This window comes from Motacilla alba, chromosome 9, assembly GCF_015832195.1.
Source record: "Motacilla alba alba isolate MOTALB_02 chromosome 9, Motacilla_alba_V1.0_pri, whole genome shotgun sequence".
Taxonomy (NCBI): domain Eukaryota; kingdom Metazoa; phylum Chordata; class Aves; order Passeriformes; family Motacillidae; genus Motacilla; species Motacilla alba.
The window spans coordinates 25108469-25130435 of record NC_052024.1 but is presented as its reverse complement, the minus strand read 5'-3'; the positions used below and the strand labels follow the sequence as shown (position 1 = coordinate 25130435).

The 21967-nt window shown below is 50.8% G+C and overlaps 2 protein-coding genes across 3 annotated transcripts; both read right to left on the bottom strand.

Moving 5' to 3' along the window:
• Nucleotides 1-4365: 4365 nt before the first annotated feature.
• GPR171 (G protein-coupled receptor 171) lies at nucleotides 4366-9208 on the bottom strand. 2 transcript variants are annotated; one of them, XR_005257997.1, is made up of 3 exons: nucleotides 9087-9208; nucleotides 6194-7811; nucleotides 4366-4553 (listed from the first exon to the last, which is right to left on the bottom strand). XR_005257997.1 is itself a non-coding variant. In XM_038145955.1 (2 exons), the coding sequence occupies exon 2, from the start codon at nucleotides 7760-7762 to the stop codon at nucleotides 6800-6802; it is 963 nt and encodes a 320-aa protein (XP_038001883.1). In that variant the 5' UTR covers nucleotides 7763-7811; nucleotides 9087-9208; the 3' UTR covers nucleotides 4366-6799. The 2 variants fall into 2 exon arrangements, 1 of the variants encoding a protein (XP_038001883.1); XM_038145955.1 differs by having other exon boundaries at nucleotides 4366-7811.
• A 2858-nt stretch (nucleotides 9209-12066) lies between these two features.
• On the bottom strand, nucleotides 12067-18587 carry P2RY14 (purinergic receptor P2Y14). The gene is made up of 2 exons (XM_038145954.1): nucleotides 18182-18587; nucleotides 12067-13124 (listed from the first exon to the last, which is right to left on the bottom strand). Exon 2 carries the CDS (start codon nucleotides 13104-13106, stop codon nucleotides 12093-12095), a length of 1014 nt encoding a protein of 337 aa, XP_038001882.1. The 5' UTR covers nucleotides 13107-13124; nucleotides 18182-18587; the 3' UTR covers nucleotides 12067-12092.
• Between the last annotated feature and the right edge of the window lie 3380 nt (nucleotides 18588-21967).

The window sequence follows — 21967 nt, the reverse complement described above, 5'->3', positions numbered from 1 at the left end:
CCTGCATTTCCTTGGAAGGTGTTTGGAGAAAAGAAGAAATATCTGACTTTACAAATACACTGTAGGAGTAAAATTTGAAAGTGTAAGATAGAAGTGGGCCTGTTTTGTGACTGCACCCGTGTTTGGCAGTGGCTGTGCTCTCAGCCAGCAATGGTTGCAGCTCAGGACCCTCTGCCAGACCTGCTGCGTTGTCACTGTCACTCAGGGCTCCAGTGGCTCTGCAGAAACAAGCAGGATGGCGTGCTGGGGGGATGACACGTCTGGGAGCATTTCAGACAGACAGACCTGCCAACAAGCCACGATGTGGAGCTCAGAGCAGGTGGGGTGGAGGGAAACGCTTGACAGAGTTGTCTTTGTGTTCCCAATAAACTTTTATGGTAATCGGAGAGAAGCTGAGGAAGGAGAGCTGTCACAGCAGGCAGGGGAGGCTTCTGAAAGTTCCTAACCCTAACGCCTGGGTGACATCAGGACTTTGGCACACGGATGTGCTGTGGTTTCGAGCAGGTAGGGTGTGATGCTTCATCATTGGGGTGCTGACTTTTTGTTTTTATTTGCTTTTGGAGAAGAATGATGTGCTTTTGTGCTGTTGCACATGCATTTGTATCTTTTTTTTCCTTCTCTCTGTATGTGCTTCCAAGTTCTTGTGACCTCCAGATATAACTGTAGCAATGTTCTCCCTTTGTGTTTCAAAAGGCAGTGCTGGTAGGGGAACTTCCGAAAGCCGTTGTTCTGTTCTTAGTGCAGGTTGTCTGCCTTTGTTTGTCTTATGGTACTTTGTGAGCTGAGCTTAGGTTGCCTTGAGAACATGCTGCTTTGGCCTCGTAGAGCTCCCCAGCTCAGGGCACCAGGCAGTTTTATGCAGGTCTGTCCATTTGACTTGCAGGAATCCTGAGGGCACCACAGCGCACTGTGAGGCGCAGAATGCCGAGTGGGAACTGCTGGATGTGAGAGCAGCGTGCCTGTGTTTGCACAGCAGGCACAGGGGATTCGAGCCAGAGCAGAAGCAGAGAAGGTGCTGACTCCTTTCTGAAAGAAGAAAACTGAGAAGAAATTAAACTGCCAAATTATGCGCAGCTTCTTAACCACCTCTGGAGTTTTCAAGACTTAGTTGTTGCTTGGCTCACGCTCAGCTTTTGAAACTGGTGCAGAGTGCTTGATGGATGGGGCCTGTGCGCTTTGACATTTGAACGTGCAAAGCCACAGAGAATGGTTTGCGTTGGAAGGGACCTGAAATATCGTCCAGTTCCATCCTCTTGCCATGGCCAGGGAACCCACACATCCACCTCACCAGTGCAGGCTCAGGTGTCACCTGCTGGGCAGGCTGTGGTGAGCACCTGGCAGCCCTGCCCTGGCCCGGGGGATGCGGGGAGGGCATTGCCGAGCCCCGGGCGGGGGTGTCCCGCGGAGCCCCGGGCGGGGGTGTCCCGCGGAGCCCCGGGCGGGGGTGTCCCGCGGAGCCCCGGGCGGGGTCCCGAGCCCCGGGCGGGGGTGTCCCGCGGAGCCCCGGGCAGGGTCCCGAGCCCCGGGCAGCGCTGCCGGGGCTGCCCCGCCGCCCCACGGCCGCTGGATGTCGGCCGCTCCCCGCGCTGCCGGGATGTCACCGTTCGCGGTGCTGTTTGTCTTCTTTTTATCTCCTGTTTCCTTCCCCTTCGTGAACTTCTGCTTTTCCCTGGCAGACGAGGCTGCAAGTCACGAGGTTGTGTGCGCTGTTTTCAGCCGGCAGCTCATGCGAGCCTGTAAGGATTTTTGTTCTGTAAATAGGATGTCCGCAGCCAGGACATCTGCCTGTGACATTGTTATTGTTGTTAAAAGTGTTCTTTGAAGGACAGCTGTCCGCTGCCTGTGTTTTGATGTAAGCCCAACTGAAGCATGTTTGGAACCCATTTCCTGTCTGTTTTTTCCAGTTTTAGTATCTTGGTTTGAGCCTTTATCGTGGATCACGCGTGTTTTAGTGGTGGGCTTGGCCGTGCTGTCCTAATGGTTTGATGTATGATCTTTAAAGCCTTTTCCGACCAGAATGATCCTGTGACTCTCTCCCAGCTGGCTCTTGCGTGGCAGGTTTCCAGACAGGCAAGGGGCTCCCAGCAGGCTGCAGCCCAAGCCCCAGCACTTTGTGCAGCTGACAGAGGCTCAGCTCCCTGCCCATGAAGTGTCAAACGATGGCAGCAGCTGTTGAATTGCCCTGGGGGAGGTCTGATGGCCCACACCGGTGTAACATCGCCGTGAGTGCAGCGACAGGGCTGTGCCTGGCGAATGTGCCATGAGCACTGAGCAGGGAAAGGACCTCTCATCTCTGGTTCTCCTTGGCTTGTGCGGGTTCCTCAGGAGCTTTGCCTGAGTGGGAGGACTCAAAATCTAGAAACCTATTCTGTGTCAGAAAGCAGTGAATTCACTTTCTTTTTAGATGGGATGGCAGAGAAAACTACTGACCTTACTTCTGGCCACAAGTATTTTCCATGTGACATTTCCTTGACTCAAATGATCTCTTGTGCACAGCTCCAGAATGATTTTCACAGTGGTGATTATTGTCAAGGTGTAAATCCAGTAGACAGTCTGTATTGCTACTGTGCAGTTGTCAGTTGGAATAAATTTTACTACACCAGTCCAGACTTGGATCTCCTGTGACTCATCTGCAGCCCCAGCTGGGCAAGGAGTCCCTGTGGGGGCAGGAGTTGATTTGGGCAGAAACAGAGTCCTCAGAAGGGTCATCTGGAGAAATCTGGAGAATGCAGTAGCGACTTGCTCATGTCTGTAACAACTCCTCTGTGAGGTCACCTGTCACTTGCCTAGGGCTTAAACCCACTCAAATTTCACCTAACACTTGAACCACATGTATTTTATTATCTGTCATAGTGTGTCACAGGTACCACCATGGAAGGGAACTGAGGATGAATGGCTTTTTCACCTCTTTAATCCATTTTTAGATATTTAGAATGGTTGGTGAAACTCTTGAACTTGTCAGTTTCCTGTGTAGCAAAATACAGCCTAGTTAAGTATAGCTTAAAAAACACCTCAGCACGGGGGGATAGCTGGTGATGCAGCTTGGCAGCAGGAATTTGTAGCCAGTGTGCAGTAGTGAATGCGATGTGACAGAAGGGAGTGACTGATTTCAACATCAGTCCTTAAAAATTCTTGAAATCACTATGTAGAATCCTGGAACTCCATGGATATTTCTGCACTTAGGTCTCTGCCTTTAGGGCTTAGGGCTCTGCACTTGTATTTAGTTCTTGTTTCTGATGCTGTCTTTGAAGTCTATCTGAATTCTTCTGGTTCCAAGAGATGTTTTTCACTTAGGAGGGAAAAATTCCTGTTTTGAATGTGGTTCTCACAGATGGGGCTTGTGACAAATGCAGAGAGTTGATATTTGTCTTTCTGAGATCACTTTTCTGGAAATGAAATAGACAAACAAAACTCCCCACCCCGCTGTGGGAAAAGAGCTCTGATGGGTCTTGGAGTCACAGAGCTTCGATTTAACATTTGTAACTACATTTGTGAGAGACCCAAATCTGAGTGTGTTGGGCTGCTTGACAGGAAACAGGCAAGATGAGCAAAATAATATCTGCAGCATCAGCCTGTTTCCCCAGCACTGAGAAAGTAGAGCATGTTCTGAGCAGTCTTGTAACAGTTTTAATAATGCAGTTAGCATTGCTTTGGTTGCTCGAATAGCTGAGTTACCTGTCTGGGTGTTTTCATCCTTAACTGTTCTAGCAAATCCAACACCAGGTTCCTGCTCATCTAAAGGACCTAAAGTACAAAATCCCTCTGGAATGAAAAAATTTATTCTGTGACTTGAATAACTGGTAGTGACCTTAGGAGGAGCACACAGCTTCAAGCCTGCCTTTCCTTGTGCCCTTGCTGCTGCTCTCTGGGCAGCAGTTTGAGCCCCTCTGGCACGGGGGCTGTGCTTGCCCAGCCCAGCTGCAGGGCAAGACCCCAGATTAGACAGACCCTGATTATTCTGAGAGGCTGGTGCATTCTGAGTGTGTGTGGGTGAATGTGTGCTGGAAGGGAGGAAGCCCTGAGGTACAGCCCTTGTGAGACAGGAAGCCTTGTGGCTCCACATTCGTTATTTCCAGTCAATAGTGAAGTAACATATCTGATGGTCAGACCCTTCAGCTGCTCTTGCCTCAGCTGCTGCCAGGGCCCTGTGTTCCAAGAACCCAGTGGGAATGGCTCTGGCAGTGCCAGCTTGCCCAACAAAAACCTGCATCAGTGGAGAGCAGAGTCTTTTGAGTGTTCTGCACTGTCTTCAGGAATCTGTAGCATCCCTGGCTCTGTTGGTAGCTGCCTGCATCTCACCACAGCAGTGGCAATGTCACCATGTTGCTTTATTTGGGTAAGAGAGAAGCATTTCCCCTCCTCGCTGCCCTAGCTGTGTGTGTGCACAGCAGCCTTGTTCAGCACAGGCGTGTGCTCTGTTTTTCTGAGGAGGGAAGCTGTGCCTGTGGAGCAGGAGCTTCCATGCCCTTGGATCTGTGATTCCCAATCACTCTGAGGGCGCCGTGCTTGGCTCCAGCCCCTGTGGTCACTGCTCTGTGTAGCTTCCATTGATCCTGGGGAAAGAAGGAAAGTCACATCTCTTTAATTTGCAGGTTGGTATTTTGAAGTCTTCAGAGATGGTGGCCAGCTTGGGAGGGACAAGTGAGATGAGAGCACTCAAGAGAAAGTCCTGGATATAAGCACACTGCGTCCCATTCCTGCTCTGAAAATGCAGGCTTCTGAAGACGCATGGCGTTTCCTTAAAGTGTCAGAAATAAAATGGAGGTTTTGGGGAGTTTTTCAACCTTTGCTATCTGACAGATGATAACACCTTTAGAGGCTGGGGGGTGCTTTGTTTGGTTTTCTGTAATGTGTCAGTGTGATGCAAGTCGCAGTCTGGAAACAGAGGAGGGCTGGAAGGATGAGTGTGTAAATCCCAAGTGCTGAGTGGGCTGGAGGCTCTGAGGCTGCGCTGCTCCTGCTCCTCCTGCTCACAAAGCACACCATCCCTCACTGGTTTTGTGAAGCAACTTTATCATGAGGTAAAATTTTGACTTGAGTATCAACAATATGAAAACTGGGGGCATGAAAACTTTCTCTCTTCTGCTTGCAGCTTATATTTCATATGAGGACACCGCAAAGAAAGCAAATGTGCGCAAGTGACAGCAAATGTGTGCGTCGGAAGCCCAAACCACAGCTCATTTGGCTTTTCCTGCTGCAGAGCTGCAGGCTGTTGGGTCAGGGATCAGCTCGTGGGCTGCGTGGGTGAGCTGGTTTCTCTGTTCTGCCCTGCACAGGGAGCCCCGAGCGATGAGCCCGTGGTGATGCTGCTCTGGGAGTGGGCTGTGAGCTGTAGCAGCTCTGGGAAGCACAGGGCCATGGCTGTGGCCAGCCTCCTGGAGAAGAGGCAAGTGGAAATTGAGGCAGAAGTAATCTGTTTCTGCTTCAGCACCGTGTGAAGATTTGCCTAAAGAGTAAATTATTTCTGAGGAAGCCTCGCTTTAATCTCATTACAAAAGGACTGAGTTTGACATTTGGAGAACTGGGGATCTTTGTCATCAATTTTCAGCTTAAAAATTCTCGAAAAGTTTAGCATGAAAAAGCCTTGTATTTAAAGCAAGAAATTGCAGCCGAACTCGGGAAGGTGTCCCCAAGTGTGAGCTGACTCACGTCTGTTGGAAGTGTTTCACTGTTGTGAGCTGATGGTCCAACGAAAGGGATGCCAGAGGGGCTGGAGTCCCTCACAGAGGGTGTGGGTCTGGCTTTTGCTTTCAGAGGCTGCTCTGCCTTGTCTGCTCTCACCACAAACCAGCTCAGGGGCAGGGAGTCACTGCGCTGTTCCTGCCTCGCTGCACCCGAACCTCCACCCAGAGCAGGGGGCTTTGCCCTGGTCAGAGCTCAACCTGTAATTTACACTGACAAGAGAAGTCTCCTTTTGTATTCATGGTAGTCCTGGAAGCTGCTTTCCCATCAGTAAGCCAAAATGATTAAATGAAACACCTTAGAACTAACCAAATTAGTTAATAGGAAAAGCCTGTTGTTCTGGAGTGAGTCTGGACTTCATGCAGGGGTAAGAGAGTCACACGTGCAGTGGCCTCAGATGCAAATGCTGCGGATATCGTGTGCATTTGTGTGTAGGGACATTTATTTATTTAACTGCGCAGAAATGTGGTGCATCTGAAGTCCTGGATGAAAAGAAATGATAGATACTTACACTTTTTGTCTTCCTTTTACAATTCACTTGAATTTTCTGCAATAACATGCTGATAGCTTTTCTCGTATTTGTTGAGGCAGCAGCAGGGAGAGACAGTGGAACTTGGCAAGAAGAAATTTATTTGTGAAGCCTGCAGGTGTGGTGTAAGCAGATACAATAATTTTTAATCAGCGCCGTTTAAAATCCCTTTTTGGAGTAAATAATGCCCTCTAAAATGCTTTTTGGTTAATCTTGTCAAATCAGCTTTGCAGCTGAAGAACTGCTGTTTACTAATTTCTTCACTTGATAGCACCAAGTCCTTTAAGAGAGTAAATGCACAACATTTAACTTAGTAAAGGTGAGTCCAGGTGTGTGCCATAAATAATTCTAAGGGGTTTTTGAGTCTGAACGTGCATTCCCACGCGCTGCTGACGCCGGGTGGGCCAGCACTGTTCTTTGGGCTGCTGGTGGAGGCGTCTCTGGAGGCTGTGCGTGCTCAGGGCGCAGAGCCAGCGGGTCCCACAGCCACAGGTGCTCCCTGGCGGCGTTTTCCTCCTGCCTGGGCTCACGGCTCGTCGGGAGCAGCTGCAGCCCCCAGCAGCAGGGTGGGCACGCTGCGCTGCTGTTTCACAGGCAGGGCTGCAGCTCTGCTGCTGGCTGCTGCGCCGCCTTCGTCTCCCTGGGGGCTGCGAAGGTCTCGGTGAACTTGAGCCTGAAGGACTTGGAGAGGTGGTAGTAGAGGATGGGGTCCAAGCAGAGGTTCGAGACCGCGAACAGCAAGGTGGCCTCCTTGGCTTTGAAGAGAGCCCGGCGCAGGGGGCAGCTGGCGCTGGCGCTGCCCTGGCTCAGCGTGTAGGGGATGCGCACGGCGTGGTAGGGCACGAAGCACAGCAGGTAGGCGGCCGTCACCAGCAGGACGTGCGCCAGCGCCTTCCGCACGCGCCCGCCGCGCTCGCCGCGCCCGTGCCGCCGCAGCTGCCTGGCCACCAGGCAGTTGGAGATCAGAATCACAGCCGAGGAGTTGAGGAATATCGCCGTGCAGATGAAATTGGTGAACACGTGCCAGTCTCTCCCGAATTTGGTTTTGAAGTCGATGCACCCGACGCCAGGGCGCTCCTCGATGTGCTTGATGGGAATGGCCATGTTGGGCACCGTGACGAGGAGAACCATGGCCCACACCACGGCACACAAGGTCTTGGCAAAGCCAGGCTCCTGGATGCGGTAGATCTTGGAGCTGTGCATCAGCTGGAGGCAGCGATCCATGCTCACGAGTCCCAAAAAAATGATTGATAAATACATGTTCAGGTAGATGAAGCAGGCCGTGACCTGGCAGTGGAATATTCTCAGATTCCAGGACGCAATTCCTAGGTCAACAATAATCTTCACTGGCAGCGTCAAAGTCAGCAAGAAATCCGCAGTGAGGAGGTTGATCAGGTAGATGCTCATGCACTTCTGTTTCTGGTCCTTCTGCGTGAATGCCCACAGTGCAAAACAGCTTCCAATAATTCCCGTGAGAAAAATCAAGTAGTAAAAATAGGTGAAAGGTTCCATTTCTTCATAGAGATGACATTCAGAAATGTTGCTTGACATTGTAAACTCCTTGTGTGAGTTGCCTTTGCTGACAGGAGGTGTCACAGACCTTCAAAAAAAACCAAGAGCACATCAATGGCATCAGCCTTTCCTCAGCAACAGTAGCTATTCTCCTAGAATTTTGATTAATTCTAAAAAAAAATACAGTTAGGGAGAAAAAGTTTTCTCTCTCTTCATGATGCTTCCCAAATATTCAGGAGAGCTTTGTTATCATGCTGGAAGAATTAGAAATGTGTTAGGATTTGTTTCTGGAAGCATAGAGCCTTCTGAGCAGCATTTCCCCTACAGCAGCTCTTCTGGCAGTGTTTGGTTCACCACCCTCCTCCAGCCAAAATGCTAGAGAACAAGGTTTGAATCTATCTAAGCATTGGGTTAATAACGATCAAACTAAAACATCATAACCTTTGAAGGATTGAAGCTAGGCCTGAAATAAAAGTAGTGTTTGTAGCACCCCTGTTCTGTGAAATGTGTTGGGAGTCCTGAGGGAATGCACTGCCCAGCCAATACACAGATATGTCAGATGGGCGAGGAAATGGTCCTCATCAGCCCTTGGGTTTGCAAACTGCTCTCCATTCCTGCTTGAACAGAAAATCTGTGGTTTTGTGAAGCCTTTAGGAAAAGCACATTTTTGAAAGAAGCAGATAATAAATAATTTTGCTCGCTTTTTTTGTAGGCTTCAGTAGGAAAAGAAAGTGGAAAACTTTGGTCCTAATTTAACTAATTTCCGCTCAAAGACTGAGGGGTTTTTGTTTGTTTGCTCCACTGTGTCAGCCCCCTACAGAGAACAGCTGTGGGAAAGGCTGTTCCTTGGCATTTCTAGGAACCAGCACATTTAAGTCTTGAGTAGCATCAGACTGCCACGCTTCTGTTTCTATATATTGTACAGAATATTTTATACAACACAGGAGAACTGCTGCACGTGTAATTTAATCTGCTAAATTATATCCAGATCTGCACAGTTTGTAAAGCAGAATGATTGCAGGTACTCCAGGGGTTTGGGATGTTGGAGAGAGCAGTGTGGTCCCTGCTGCTGGCTCTGTGCAGGTGTCTCTTGGGCTGGGGTGGGTCTGGGTGGGGGCAGGCAGGGCTGCTGCTGCCTGGGCTCCCCGGGCTGGGGCTCCGTGGCACGGGGCAGCCCAGCTTGGCGCTGTCCCTCGTGGGCAGGGGTACCCAGCACAGCCAGCCCCGGGGGCTGTGAGCAGTGACACGGGCTCCTGCCACAGCCAGGGGCTTGCCAAAAGCTGAGCCCGACTCTGGGGCGTTTGGCAGCTGGAGTTTGGGCTGTCCATTCATGGAGATCTAAATACAGACAGAAGCCACCTACCTGTCCGGGGGGCCTGGGGTCTGCTGAGCATCAGGTCTGATGTCCCTGAGCGGCTGCTCTCCCGAGCTGGGCTGTGACCTTCTGCCCAGGCTGCCTCTGCCGGCCCGAAACGTGGCTGTGGTTTCCAGAGGGGCTGACTGACGCAGTTAAACCCAGGGTTCAGACAGCTGAATCACGTGGGAATTACCCAGAAGAGCAGGGGCAGAAAGAGATGTGTGCTCACGGAACAGCCCAGAGCCCTCTCTTTCCTGTTCTGGGGCAGAGGCGTGTGGGGGGCTGCAGCTGTGTGGCTTCAGTTCCTTTGCTTTGTTTTCGTCAGTCTGGAACTCTGCTTCCCCCCTTCCCCACGTGGATCTCACGTTTAAAATCCATCTGAAATCAGGACTTGGCAATGTAGCTGCTCCCCAAGGTTCTGGGGATCTCAGGGTGCTTGTTTTAGAGTTACACCTTAGCTGGCAGCTCTGAAGACACCTAGGGCTTCTGCTGCTTGCAATGAACATTCTAAATATTTGGATATTTTCCAAGGACTATTAAAAATAAACATGACACATTAGGGGGAGTCAGGGAAATCTTTATTTTTTGTTTGGTTGGTTTGGGAAAGCATGAGAAAAGCTCTGACCCGTGCTGGGGGTGAGGTGCTGACAGCAATACTGAAACTCCAACTGGTGGCCCTTGGTTGTAATTGAGAATCCACAGGAATTTACAAACCCTGCGCCAGAGCTTTGTGGAGGAACAGATGAAGAATGTCTGGTTCTAGGTTTAGTCATGAACTGAAAGTTCAGACCATATTTGTCAAAATGTTTGCAAAGCTTGATAATCTGGAATGATCCCGTGTCCAGTTGTGAGCAAACATCGACTCATTTTGTGGTGCTCTGCTCATGCAAAGCTGATCTTCTATACTTGTAGATTTTATAAAGCCCAAACTGCAGCACTGGCAGTTGTTTCTGTCTGTGTCTCTGTCAGTCAGTCTCCCCTTTTCTGCAGAGTCAGTTTACAGATCAGGGAACTTTTCCAGGTCTAAAATGACAAAGTGATGGTTTGGCAAACCTTTACTGTGGAATGCTGTGCCCTTCCTGCAGGAGTGCTATGGGAGAGAGCAGACCCTGGAAGGTGAGTAGTTCCCTGAGTGTGAGGAGCTGGCCTGGGCTGAGCCCAGCTTGATGTGCTGGGAAAGATGGGAAAGGATTCATTTACCCAGTGCAGAAACAAACATTGGCCTCAGCTCATCCAGCAAAGCAAGGAGGAAGGCTGAGGAGCCGGACCAGAGGCTTGGTTTGACCCTGGTGCTCCCTGGCACTTGTCCCTGACAGGGTGGGATTGCAGCAGGATCAGGGCCCTGGAACCCTTTCCTGACCAGGGAAGCTCTTGGAGGGGGATTTTTTCAACACGAATGAAAAGCTGGAAATGTGGCATCCTTTCTGAGCACAGGTTTTGTTCAGCATCTGTTCCCCTGGTGCCTGCATGTGGATTCTTGTTGTTCTAGTATCAGCAGCCTGGCGAGGTGTGAAACCGTTCCACAATAGAAATAATTTCCCCAAAGCTTGCAAAGCAATTAAAAAGCTACTCAAAAGTATACTGTGGAAGTGTTTCCATCTGCCTGTGCCAGTGATCTTTCACAGCTGCAATGATGTAAATTTACGCAGGCAAGTACCAAGCCCTGCCATGTAGGGAACAGAATGCTTTTGCCATAAATGACAAAAGATCCTCCACAAAGCTCTGGATTCCCTACCCCAGCAGGCTGCTTCCCTTGCCTGGGGGGCAGAGCCTGCAGAGCCTCCTCCTGACTGAGTCAGGGAGCTCTGAAAGAGACGTATAAATGTATTTTATGTATTTTCTTTAACAAACAGCCAGAACACAGCCTTCTCCTGTAGTCCCTGTGGGCAGCTTCAGGCTGTGACCCCGAGCTTCCACAGTCTCAGGGATGCCCAGGCTGCCCCAGGCGAGGGGTGCTGGTGCTCACTGGGATCAGGCTGGAAATGCTCTGCACTCGGTGGGAAGGACAGGGAGCTGACTTTGCTCCAAAGGCTGTGTGGGAACCCAGTGGAGGTGTCCAGACCTTTAGCTGGAGCACAGTCCTGTGGAGTGGTTGAATCCTGCTGCTGCTGACCAGTGGTCTCAGACCAAGAGAAGTTACCCACAGCCTTCGAGAAGGTGCAAGGACCAAATTTTCAAAAGTTTTTCACCCTTACATGTGTTTGGACTAAAACAAAAAGCAGTGGTAGAAAGATGAAGGACTTGTTATTTCCTAAATAGCAAGTCTGTTCCTAAACTTTACTTTACTTTACTTTGTAAAGTAAAATGAAGACATTCAGCTCCAGAGCCGCTCTCTGAAAGCCTTAGCAGATATTTTAGGCCCTGGTATGTTTTTCCTGTACAATAATAAAATCAATGGGGAAAAAAAGCTGCTCTGAAAAATGAAGTTATAAAAGAGATTATATTTGCATAGAGCAGGTTGGTGGCTTTCAGCTGTTATCTTGGTCCAGGCAGAAATGCTTTACTGCTGTGCAAAAGTCACGGGGAAACCAGCAAACCATTCTTTCTGGATTTAAACGTACCAGAGCTTTGACACAGCCTGCTTGTGTGTCCCAGACAGCTCTGTGGTGCTCTTGCTCTCTCCGCACCAGCAGCGAGGGAGCTGCCACAGTTTGGTGTGGACGTGTTTCTGCTCGTGGAGGCGCAGAGAAGCAGGCTGCTGTGGTTTGGGTCTGCTGGATGTCCTTTCAGAGACCCAGGGGCTCCAGAATGGGCTGTTCCAGGTTCTGCTCTCTGTGTTTTTGAGATGCTGATGGGCCGAGTCACACCCTGCTGCAATCGGGGCAGCAGCTGGCGCAGCACGTAGGGAATGGATTGGCACACGCAGTACTGGGTTTAGGCAGGGAAGCAGCACCTGGTGTCTTGCTGAACCCCTCTCCTGCTTGTTGCTGGTTGCCATGTGCTCTGTTTCTTTGGGACGTTTGTGTTCATGAACAACTCCCTGAAACGTGGCGCTGTTGTGGAGACACAAACCTACACTATGTTTATGCTTTCCCCAAGCGTATTTGATCTTCTGGATTTAGAAATTTCAACCTCACTTGAAGCTTTCAGCTTGAGGTGCAGTTTTTGATACAGCTTTTCTCTAAAGGGGAGGCAGAGGAAAAAATAAATAATGGGGTCGAGGCAGACGTTTCCTGCAGACAGCACCAGAGTGAACTCCTTGGCGTAGTACAGCAATTTTTGGGACTGGCAGGTGAACCGGGAGCTGGTCTGGCTCACGGTGTATGGGGTCCTGCAGAGGTGGTAGGGCACAAAGCAAATGACAAACACAAACATGATGCTGAATATGTTCCGGCTGGTTTTTCTCTTGGCCATGTCTGAGCTCCTCCGGAATTTTTTGTAAGAGCTGTATATCTTTTTGGATATAGAAGTGTAAAATACGATTAGCAGGAAAAAAACAATCCAGAAAATCCCTGTGCAAACATAAGTTGTTGCTTTGTGCCACTGCCTGCCAAGCTCGCTTTTAAGACCTATACATTTTCTGGAGTAATTGTCTTCGGTGATTTCATTAGTTAAAATCATATTTGGGAACGACATAATCATTAATGACAGCCATATGATCACAGAGACCACCTTGCTGTAGTTAACTGTGTGAACAAAGGAGGCGAACAAAGGCTTTACGATTTTGTAGTACCTGTCAAAGCCTATGAGGCCAAAGAAGGTGATCCCGATGTACATGTTCATGTAGAACACCACTGCCGAGTACCTGCACACGAACAGGCTGAGCTCTGCAGGGGCAAGCTCCGAGTCAGCCAGGATTTTGAAAGGAAACGTCAGGCTCATGAGGAGGTCGGCCACAGCGATGTTCTTGAGATAGACAATGAAGCTCTTTGTGCTGGAAACGTAGAGGAAGACCCAGGCTGCCAGGGCGTTGAGCGAGAGCCCAGCGAGGAAGATGAGGCAGTAGAGCAGCGGGATGACTGTCGTGGTTATCACCGTGCTGTGGCTGCAGTTGTTTCCCCAGGAGCTGGTGCTGGAGTTGAGCATCTTGCAGTATCTTCATTCCTAGAAGCAGAGAAAAGAGTGTCTGAGTGGGTCAGGGTGGTGCTGGGCTTTCTGCTAGTTACTCTGGGTTTTCTGCCCTCGCTCCCAAACAAACTCGGTGAGCCTCTCAGGCACAACCACGTTCCCAGCAGGGAATGCTGAGAGTTTTCTCACAGATACAACCATGTTCCACACCTCGGCATTCCCAGCAGGGAATGCTGAGAGTTTTCTCACAGACACAACCATGTTCCACACCTCGGCATTCCCAGCAGGGAATGCTGAGAGTTTTCTCACAGATACAACCATGTTCCACACCTCGGCATTCCCAGCAGGGAATGCTGAGAGTTTTCTCAGTGGTGCCATCTCACTTTCTGGTGACGTTCCAAGGCACGTTGTTGCTTTGAACAGAGGATCCGTTTGCTTCTCTGTTTGACTTTAAGCCGTTGCCTTCCAGCCCAGGGCTGCCCCTTCCCTGCAGGCATGAGCCCACGTGCTGTGAGCTGGGACTGGCCCACGGCGATCTGGTGACTCAGGGTTAATGAGATGTGTTTTTTAAACATTAATTGTGAATTTTTAACATTGATTTACCATGAAACGTGAGGGATATGAATATTCCTGGTCAAAATGTTCTGTATAAACTCCTGTTAGTCAAGTGTGGAGATCCCCAGCGTGTGGCAATACATCCCAGTGCTCCCTTGCAAGGAACTCTGCAGCTGACAGAGTTCACTTTGAAATTCCAGCAGCCCAGCACACAGCAGCCTGTCTGTGTTAGTTTGTAATGTGGGAGCTTGAGCTGGCTTCTCAGTCAGTCAGATTTACATTTTAAAGAATCTCCAAGAAGAAATCACATCTGCTGTCTGCTTTTCTTTGCCAGAATGTTTGTGGGGGTGGATTATCCTCTGTGGGGAGGGCAGAACAAATATAGATATAAATATTATGCTGCTGTATTTGGCAAGTGAAACCCCGGGCAACTGGAAAATATGTGCCTTGGAGCTGGGAAAAACCCACCTTGTGTTTTAGAAAGTAAAGAATTTCCTTTTACCCCCATTCTGAGTCAGTAGCTGATGTCTCTGTGAGTGGGTTGGAGCCTGAATGCAACCTTGCAATAGCTAGAAACTGACATTTTTTCTCAAATAGGTAAGATGGTCTCCTCTGGTGGTTGTTTTCTGTGCCTGTTGCAGGTGGTGTGAAGGCTGATCAGCTCAGGTGTGTTCTGGAGCCTGCATGTGTGAGAGGAGCACGGGCTGGGTGTGCTACCCTGAGCACTCCCAAAGCCTGCACCGAGCCTCGTCCTGGTCATTACCCTGACAGAGCAGCAGCTCTCCTGCCTTTGTCATCAAGGCATTTGTTTTTGTTTGGCTGGGGTTCTAAACGAAGAAGATGGTTTGGAGAGTAGGTATTAAACTACCACATGCACAGGTGTGTTAGGGCTGGGAGGTTATGTGGGTAGAGCTGGAGGTGATCCTGCTGAAATCAGAAGCATCTTCTGGAAAGGCACCAATAGCAAATTTTAATTAAGTAGTAACACACTGTGGTTAGAAACTGTTCTCTCCGGCTGTGTCCCTGTTCCCTGTCTCCCTCCAGGCTGCCTCAGCAGGACCCTCTCTCTGCACATGGTGCATTAAGAACTTGCTCCTCTGTGGGTTTCCTGCAGCCCAGAGCCCATGGTGGCTCCTCCTGTGCTGGGGCTCGGTGTTAAATGGTTAGAAGCTCATGAGGTGTGTTTTGTGCTGAGGCATCATACAACAAAGGAGTATTTCAGAGCTGTGTGATACAGATGTGGTCATGAAATGGTTGTGAAGCCCACTGTGTCTGTGCAGCACAGAGGACACCTAGACAAGCTTTACCTTTGTGCTAGTGCTATTGGGGAGGGTGGCAACAGAGGGGGTGTGTTGGTGCCATTGGGAGGGTGGCACACAGAGGGGGTGTGCTAGTGCCAGCATTTGGGAAGGTGGCACACAGCCTTTTGTACTCAGGCAGGTGTTCTTGTTTGAATGCTTGGCCCAGCATAAAGTTCACTGATTCTGTGTGAATAATGTCAGCTAGTTGTGCAAAACCAGCAAACCTGATTCACCAGATGACCAAGATTGATTGGGTAAAATGTAAAAAAGCTCTGAACTTTCTCAGTCTGCAAATCATGTTGTCTTGGCACAGCACACAAAAGGGAAGCTGCATAAACCATTAGAAAGGCTCTGTCCCTTCTGAGGTCAGTCTTGTGCTGTCCCCTGTGACTCTTCCACAGCAGCATTAAGGCAGTTCTTGACTTCTGTGACATGGCTGTCAAGTTTCAAAGTTCACCCTGCTTTACTGAACATAAGAATAATATTTATAAGTTGTTTTATTTATTTATTCACCCTGACTTCACCAGAGGTTGTGTCGGTCCAAGTACACATTTTAGCTATTTATGGAAACTCACGCAGCTGTTTAATAAATATCTAATACAGTTACTGGGTCAGGACCTGGTGACAGTGGTCACCATTGCCAGAAGTCGTTTTTGAACTGCAAAATGGAGTTAATCAGGGCAGGGGATCGTGCTGGATGATCCTCTGATGTCAGGAGGAAGCTGCAGGAGGAAGAAGCACAACACTCGCCCCAGCCATCGCAAGCTGTGCTGAGTGTGCTGAAAGAAGAACCTTATTTTAAGGTTTTCTCCCTGATGTGGCAGGAATGTCACGCTGGGGGAGCGTGCAGGGGGAAGCTGCAGCGGGTGTCCCTGTGGGGCAGGAGGGGGTGAGGCTCGGGAGCACAGGCCCCGGGGGCTGTGCTGGGCGCTGCCAGGGGGCTGGCTGGGGGAGGCCTCCTCCCCAAACGCGGGGCACTGACCTGGCCGGGGCTGCTCGGTGTGGTGGTGTCCCCAGAGAGGAGCCCAGCCTGTGGCCGTGCGCCCGGGGACACCCGCAGGGCTCCCGGCTGGAATTGCTGCTCTCCAGAGGGCACTGCCCGCCGTGACTGTGCAGATCTGTTGGTGCCCTGGACTCGCTGCCAGCGTGCCAAGAGACCAAAGTTTTGTTATTTACTGTTCTTATTATGACATTAGTCACAGGGCAATGTCTGGGCCTGAATACTTAAGAGAATAAAAGTATGCAAAATGATGGGATATTTTAGCCTCTGGAAATGGCATGTTGGGTGGTAGCTGCTCTTGTTTGGTGCAGAAGGTAGTGGAGGAAAATGGGATGAGTGCAGGAATTAGGATGGCAGAAAAAATAGGTGGCATTCCTGTTGCAGGGGGCAGAAAGGGAGGATCTGCTGTGGTGAAAATGGGATGAAATAGGATGGCAGAAGAAACAGGGGTGGCATTCCCGCGGCAGAAAGGCAGGATGTGCCGTGGATGGGGCAGGGCTCCAGCAGCAGTGCAGTGCTCAGTGCAGCAGTAACCACTGCCGTGCCTCGCCCTTGCCCTCCAGCTGCTGCTTTCTGGGCCCCTCAGGTGGGGTGTGCAAGGACAGGGGACACAGAAAGCCTGTCCCCAGCTGCTCCTTGGGCTGCCTGTGACACAGGCTGAGAGCAGCTGCGTGTCCTGTGAGCCTGCTGACCCCGGGTGAGCTCTGTCTGCAGCGGCGGGGGTGGGAGGGACAGGTGGGGACACGGTAACAGGACACCCCGCTCGCGATCCCCGGAGGCCAAACCCAGGATGCTGCAGCGAGGAGGCGGCAGCGGGTGACGGCAGTGTTGCATCAGGAGAGGAGCTGTGATGTCCCCTGGCACCTGCAGAGCTCCCGGTGCTCTGAAGGACACGGGGACAGAGCCAGCAGGTACACGGGGCAGAGGAGATACGGTTGTGTATTTCTATTACAGTGTCAGGACACCTCAAGGGCAGAATTGTATTTCTGTCTGGCAAAAACCACCAGTAACCGTTTCATTTCTTCTTCCTGTCCAGCAGTCTCTGTGCTCTTTTGTATCTAAGATTTAACAGCTTTGTCTTCCTCATCAGCTAAATTTTTCATTCTCTTTTTATTTCTGGTTTTTAGACAAGAGTATGCATTATTCTGAGCACGCTTTTTACCTTAAAAGATTGCAGACTGTGGCGTATCTGTGCAAACCCTGATACTCAGATGGAAGCTTGGGCAATGCTTTGAGCTCTTAGCATACAGCACTATTTTCAGATCTAATTCAAATACCCCATTTTTAAAATTAAGTCTCAAAGTTCCCCCACTGAGATCCTTCCTATCTCACATCAGTTATCATACTGGAATTAGGGAGTGGTGGACGTGAGAGGAAATGTCAGGTCAGGTAAGAGTAATACAAGAAGTTAATAATAGTAATAATAATAATAATAATAATAATAATAATAATAATAGATTGCAATGAAGGAAAATAACAAGGAGAGAGAGAAACCCCAAGGAAAACAAGTGGGTCAGCTTTCCTGGCACGCCCTTTTGCACTGGCAGGGCATGAGAAGCTGCACTTGACTTGGTGCAAGCCCTGCTCATCAACAGCTAAACCATCAGGGTTCATCAGAGAACCATCGTTCTCACCCCAAACCCAAACACATTTCTGTGCCAGCTACTGGGAGAAAATTACCTCTATCCCAGCTAAAACCAGAGCCCTGGGTCAACAAAACATTTTAATGGTAATTAGTTGCATCGCCCTAAAACTGGGTTTTTAAAAGTAGTAAAATATGGCTCAAGAAAGTTTTTCCCTTTAATATTTTAACGGTAGTGTTTTCCATTCAAATATTTTATTTTGAATTCTATTTTCTGACGTTTTAAACTATGAGTTTCATATAGTTACATTTTCTCAGTCATAAATTAAAACAAAAGTAATTGCTTAAGAAAAAGATCTTTTTAAGGCAGACAAGAAGAATACTTGCCTGCAGGCCCTCTGTTTGCTGGCTCAGCTGGAGCCTGCTCCATGGCTGAAACAGTATTTCTGTATCGGTTTCTGCAGTTAGTTAGTTAGTGAGTTAGTTAGTTAAAACTGCTCGTTTGTGTTGTTAGTGGTTTGCATAACGCGCGGGTGCTCGCCCTATTTGCCAATTTAAAAATAAAACTGCGGTGGCAGTTATTAGAAATACCCGAGGATGTTCCGGAGCGTCTGCAGGGGACGGGGGCGGGTGGCGCAGGCAGCGCCTCTCTCACCTGGGCAGCAGCGCGGGGGCGGCGCGGTGCCTCTCGCCGCTCCGAGAGCCCGGGGCCCTGGCGGCAGCGCGGGGACCGGACCGGCGGGGATGCTCCGGGATGGAGGGATCGGATCGGCCGGGGGTGCTCCGGGATGGAGGGATCGGCCGGGGGTGCTCCGGGATGGAGGGATCGGATCAGCTGGGGATGCTCCGGGATGGAGGGATTGGATCGGCCGGGGGTGCTCCGGGAGGGATCGGTCAGGGAGCCGCTCCTGAGGATGGATCGGCCGGGGATCCGCTCCGGGACGGTCCTGCCGGCGGGGAGCCGCTCCGGGATGGATCAGTCAGGGAGCCGCTCCCGGGAGCCGGTGCCGGGGCTGCCCTGCGGAGCCGGTGCCGGGGCTGCCCTGCGGAGCCGGAGCCGGGGCTGCCCTGCGGAGCCGGAGCCGGGGCTGCCCTGCGGAGCCGGTGCCGGTGCTGCCCTGCGGAGCCGCTCCCGGGAGCCGGTGCCGGTGCTGCCCTGAGGAGCCGCTCCCGGGAGCCGGTGCCGGTGCTGCCCTGAGGAGCCGCTCCCGGTGCTGCCCTGCGGGGCCGGTGCCGGGGCTGCCCTGCGGAGCCGCTCCCGGTGCTGCCCTGCGGAGCCGGTGCCGGCGCTGCCCCGGCGCGGCCCCGGCGGATGGCGGGGCAGAAAGGGGAAGGGCCGGAGCACGGGGAAGGGCCGGAGCCGGGCCGCGCTCCCCGCCCGCGGCTGGCCCTGCAGCGCCGGGCGGCTCTCGGGAGCGGCGCAAGGGCAGCCGCGCAGCAGCGAGGGGCTGAGCCGCGGGGCTGGAGTCGGCTTTTCCTAAACCGTTCCCAGGGCTGGCTGCGACCTTTGCTGTGACGCGTCCTGCCCCGAGAGCCGCGGCTCCGCGCATGGGAGGGCTTGGACTGCAGCCACGGGCTTGCGTGGTGCCTGCTCGGGCTGGGAGGTGGATTCTGGGGACCCGAGATGGGTCTTTGGTGTTTGGCTGTTTCCTTTCTCTTCTTTTTTTTTGTGCTGTTCTTTTCTTTTAACCTTTAACATCTGCTTGGCTTCATCCCTTCCTATTCCTCCCAAAAGTTTTCTGGGAGGCTTTGAAATCAAGCACAGAATTAGTGGAAATGTATGGTAATAGAGGAGCTAATATCTTCTCTGTGGATGTAGGAAAGGAGTATATTCTGAGAGAGAGCTGAGGTTTGTGGAGATAGATAAATCGAGGTTTAAATGTTTATTTAAAACTGTGAAATAAGTACCTTGTGTACCTTGGAACAAGTAAACGCTTAGTGCAGGACTTGAGCTCTGCTTGACAGGTGTCACCTAAACCCTACAGAAAACACACAATTCCTCAAGGACCTTGCTTCTGTGAGGGCTTTTCTGTGTAGAAGAAGGGCCCAAAGGCACGGGAAAACACATGTAACTTCTCCCTGCGTGTTGCTGCCATATCCACATCCCTTACACGAGGCCACTGTGAGTTACCCTGAACCTCTAGTCCCTTCCTTCCCCCAAGTTTCATTGCATGTCTCTCAGTGCAGTAAGGGGGTATCTTGAGAGGCAGAATTGTCTGCACGTTCTTGCCAGCACTCTTGCCCCTCTCTCGATCCTGAGACTCACAGCCCAAAGCTCTCGTGGTCAGTCCATGGCTTTGGGGTGATGGGTTTGGGCGTTGGCTTTGTTGACAATTTTGTGTTTTCCCCATGGATCAGGCAGAACAAATGGTGCACGAGGCTTCTCAGGTGCTCCCCAGAAGACACCAGTCAGCCAAGCCTTTCCTCGCCTTCCGTGCAGCCTCTGGCCTTTTCTTGAAGCAGGGATGGGAGGAGTGAATCAGATCAGGCTTTGGTTTAAAAGCTCTCTAAGATAGACAGGAGCATGGGAAGCCCCAAAGAGGAGGCAGTGCAGTGCTCTCCAGTGCAAGATGCCAGCCTGTGATGGATTAAATGTTGCAGCACAGATAATTTTTTGCAGCGAGAAGTAAGCAGTTGTCCAGGGCAGAGGATTAAGGGCTTAAGGAGTGGGTGGGGTGCCTGAGCTCTGAGTGCAGCTTCACCCCGCTGGAATGACTCTGGCCAGCAGGGCAAACCCAGGGGTTGCTCTCTCATACAAACATGGGATTTTTCCAGCATGCCAGCCAAACCCAAGCTAAAGGATCTCCAGACATGGCTGCTGTTTCCAAAGGGTTAGAAAGCAACCAGGAGGCCCTGCACTTCACCGTGAACTTCAGGTAGCTGAAGACCAAACTGACAATGTATTTCACCTTCAGCCATGCAAGTCTGCTTCTTCCCCCCGAATCCTAAATTCCCTGCTGCTGGCAGTCTTATTGAGAGAAGCTGTTAACGCTTTGCCTGAGCTGAGGGCCTAAGAAGGGAATCCTTTTGCATGGTCCTGCTGATGGAATTGTGTCCCGGAGCTGGAGGGGGAGAGCACTGCTGGCGTGTCCCCGCAGGTGTGGGGCAGAAGGACTGGGGCTGGTTTGGTTTTCTCCGGGCTGGTGCCAGCCGTGCAGGGAGGGGTGGCAGCCCTGCAGCCTTTGCTGGCAGGAGCGGGGCTGAGGGGTCCTGGCTCGAGCTCTAAGGGCAGGATCTTTGCCAGGTGCAGGGGGTACCTGTGCCCTGTGTCTCACCTGAGCCCTTCCCAGCCCTGCTGACACAGCTGCCAGTGCTTCCAGCCCCACTGAGCACGAAATCATGCAGATCCTAGGGAATCAGTGGCCAGCTCTGGGAGTTGCTAAAAGCAGGATGAACAAAACAAATATTTTTCAGGATAATCCCCCTAGAAGCCAGCTAATTACAAAAGTATTGCAGGACTTCTGGCTGTGTTTTTGCCCTGTCAAATCTGCCAGCAAACGTTTTCTGCTCAGTTTTGTTTGGGTGATGGGTGGGTGCCTGTGCATCCTCGTGGAACAGCCTTCTGAGCCCTCACAAGGCTTTGCCTGGAGCTCCCTCATCACGCCCGTGCCCTCGTCCAGGTGGCACCACTGCTCTCCCACGCTGGTGTTGGGCCTCATGGGGTGGCAGGAGAGGGGTGCTGAGGGAGGGACTGTGCTGGACTGAACCAGAGAATGCTTCATGCGGGATTTGATCAAGTAATTTTCCTTACTTAGTCAAAGCAGGCTTTCCTGCAGGTGGTTCTCTTGTCCGTCTGCCACAGACAGCAGTTTTTCTAGTTGCACATTTGAACTTCAAAGACCATTGACATAATTTTTGCAATTTCCCCCATGTCTCTTTCTCAAAAGACAATTGTGTTTAAAGTACCTCATTTTCTGACTTCAGAGTCATACATTCTAAATCTGCAGCCTTTTCAGGAAATGGGGATATTTTGATTTCCTTTTGTGCAAGATAAACTCTCCTCAAAAACTGCACAAATAACTCCTTTATCTTTCCCACATTTTTCTTTCCTTTTTTTTTTTTTAACCTTTTTCTCTACTGCCTTTTTCTCATCCTTCCACCATTTCTGGTCACAAGGGTAATATCTGGCCACAAGCCTAACATCTGGGTCAACACTGGGCACAGACGAGGACAAAAACCTCATCAAATGGTGCCTCCTCTGGGGAGGTGAGGAGGACAAACCCATCCACCTGCCCCTGCAGTTTTGTGTTGAATTCTCTTCTTTCCCCAGCTAGATGCAAAATTGGGGTACCCTTAATACCTTCGTACCCCTGATGTGTGGGGTGCTGTGGGTGGGACTGCAGTCAGACCTTCTGTTGTTTGAGGGTGCATTTTACAGAACATGTGAGCAGGTAGGGGGTGGATTTGGTCTGCAGAGCATTTCTGGTTGACACAGACCACA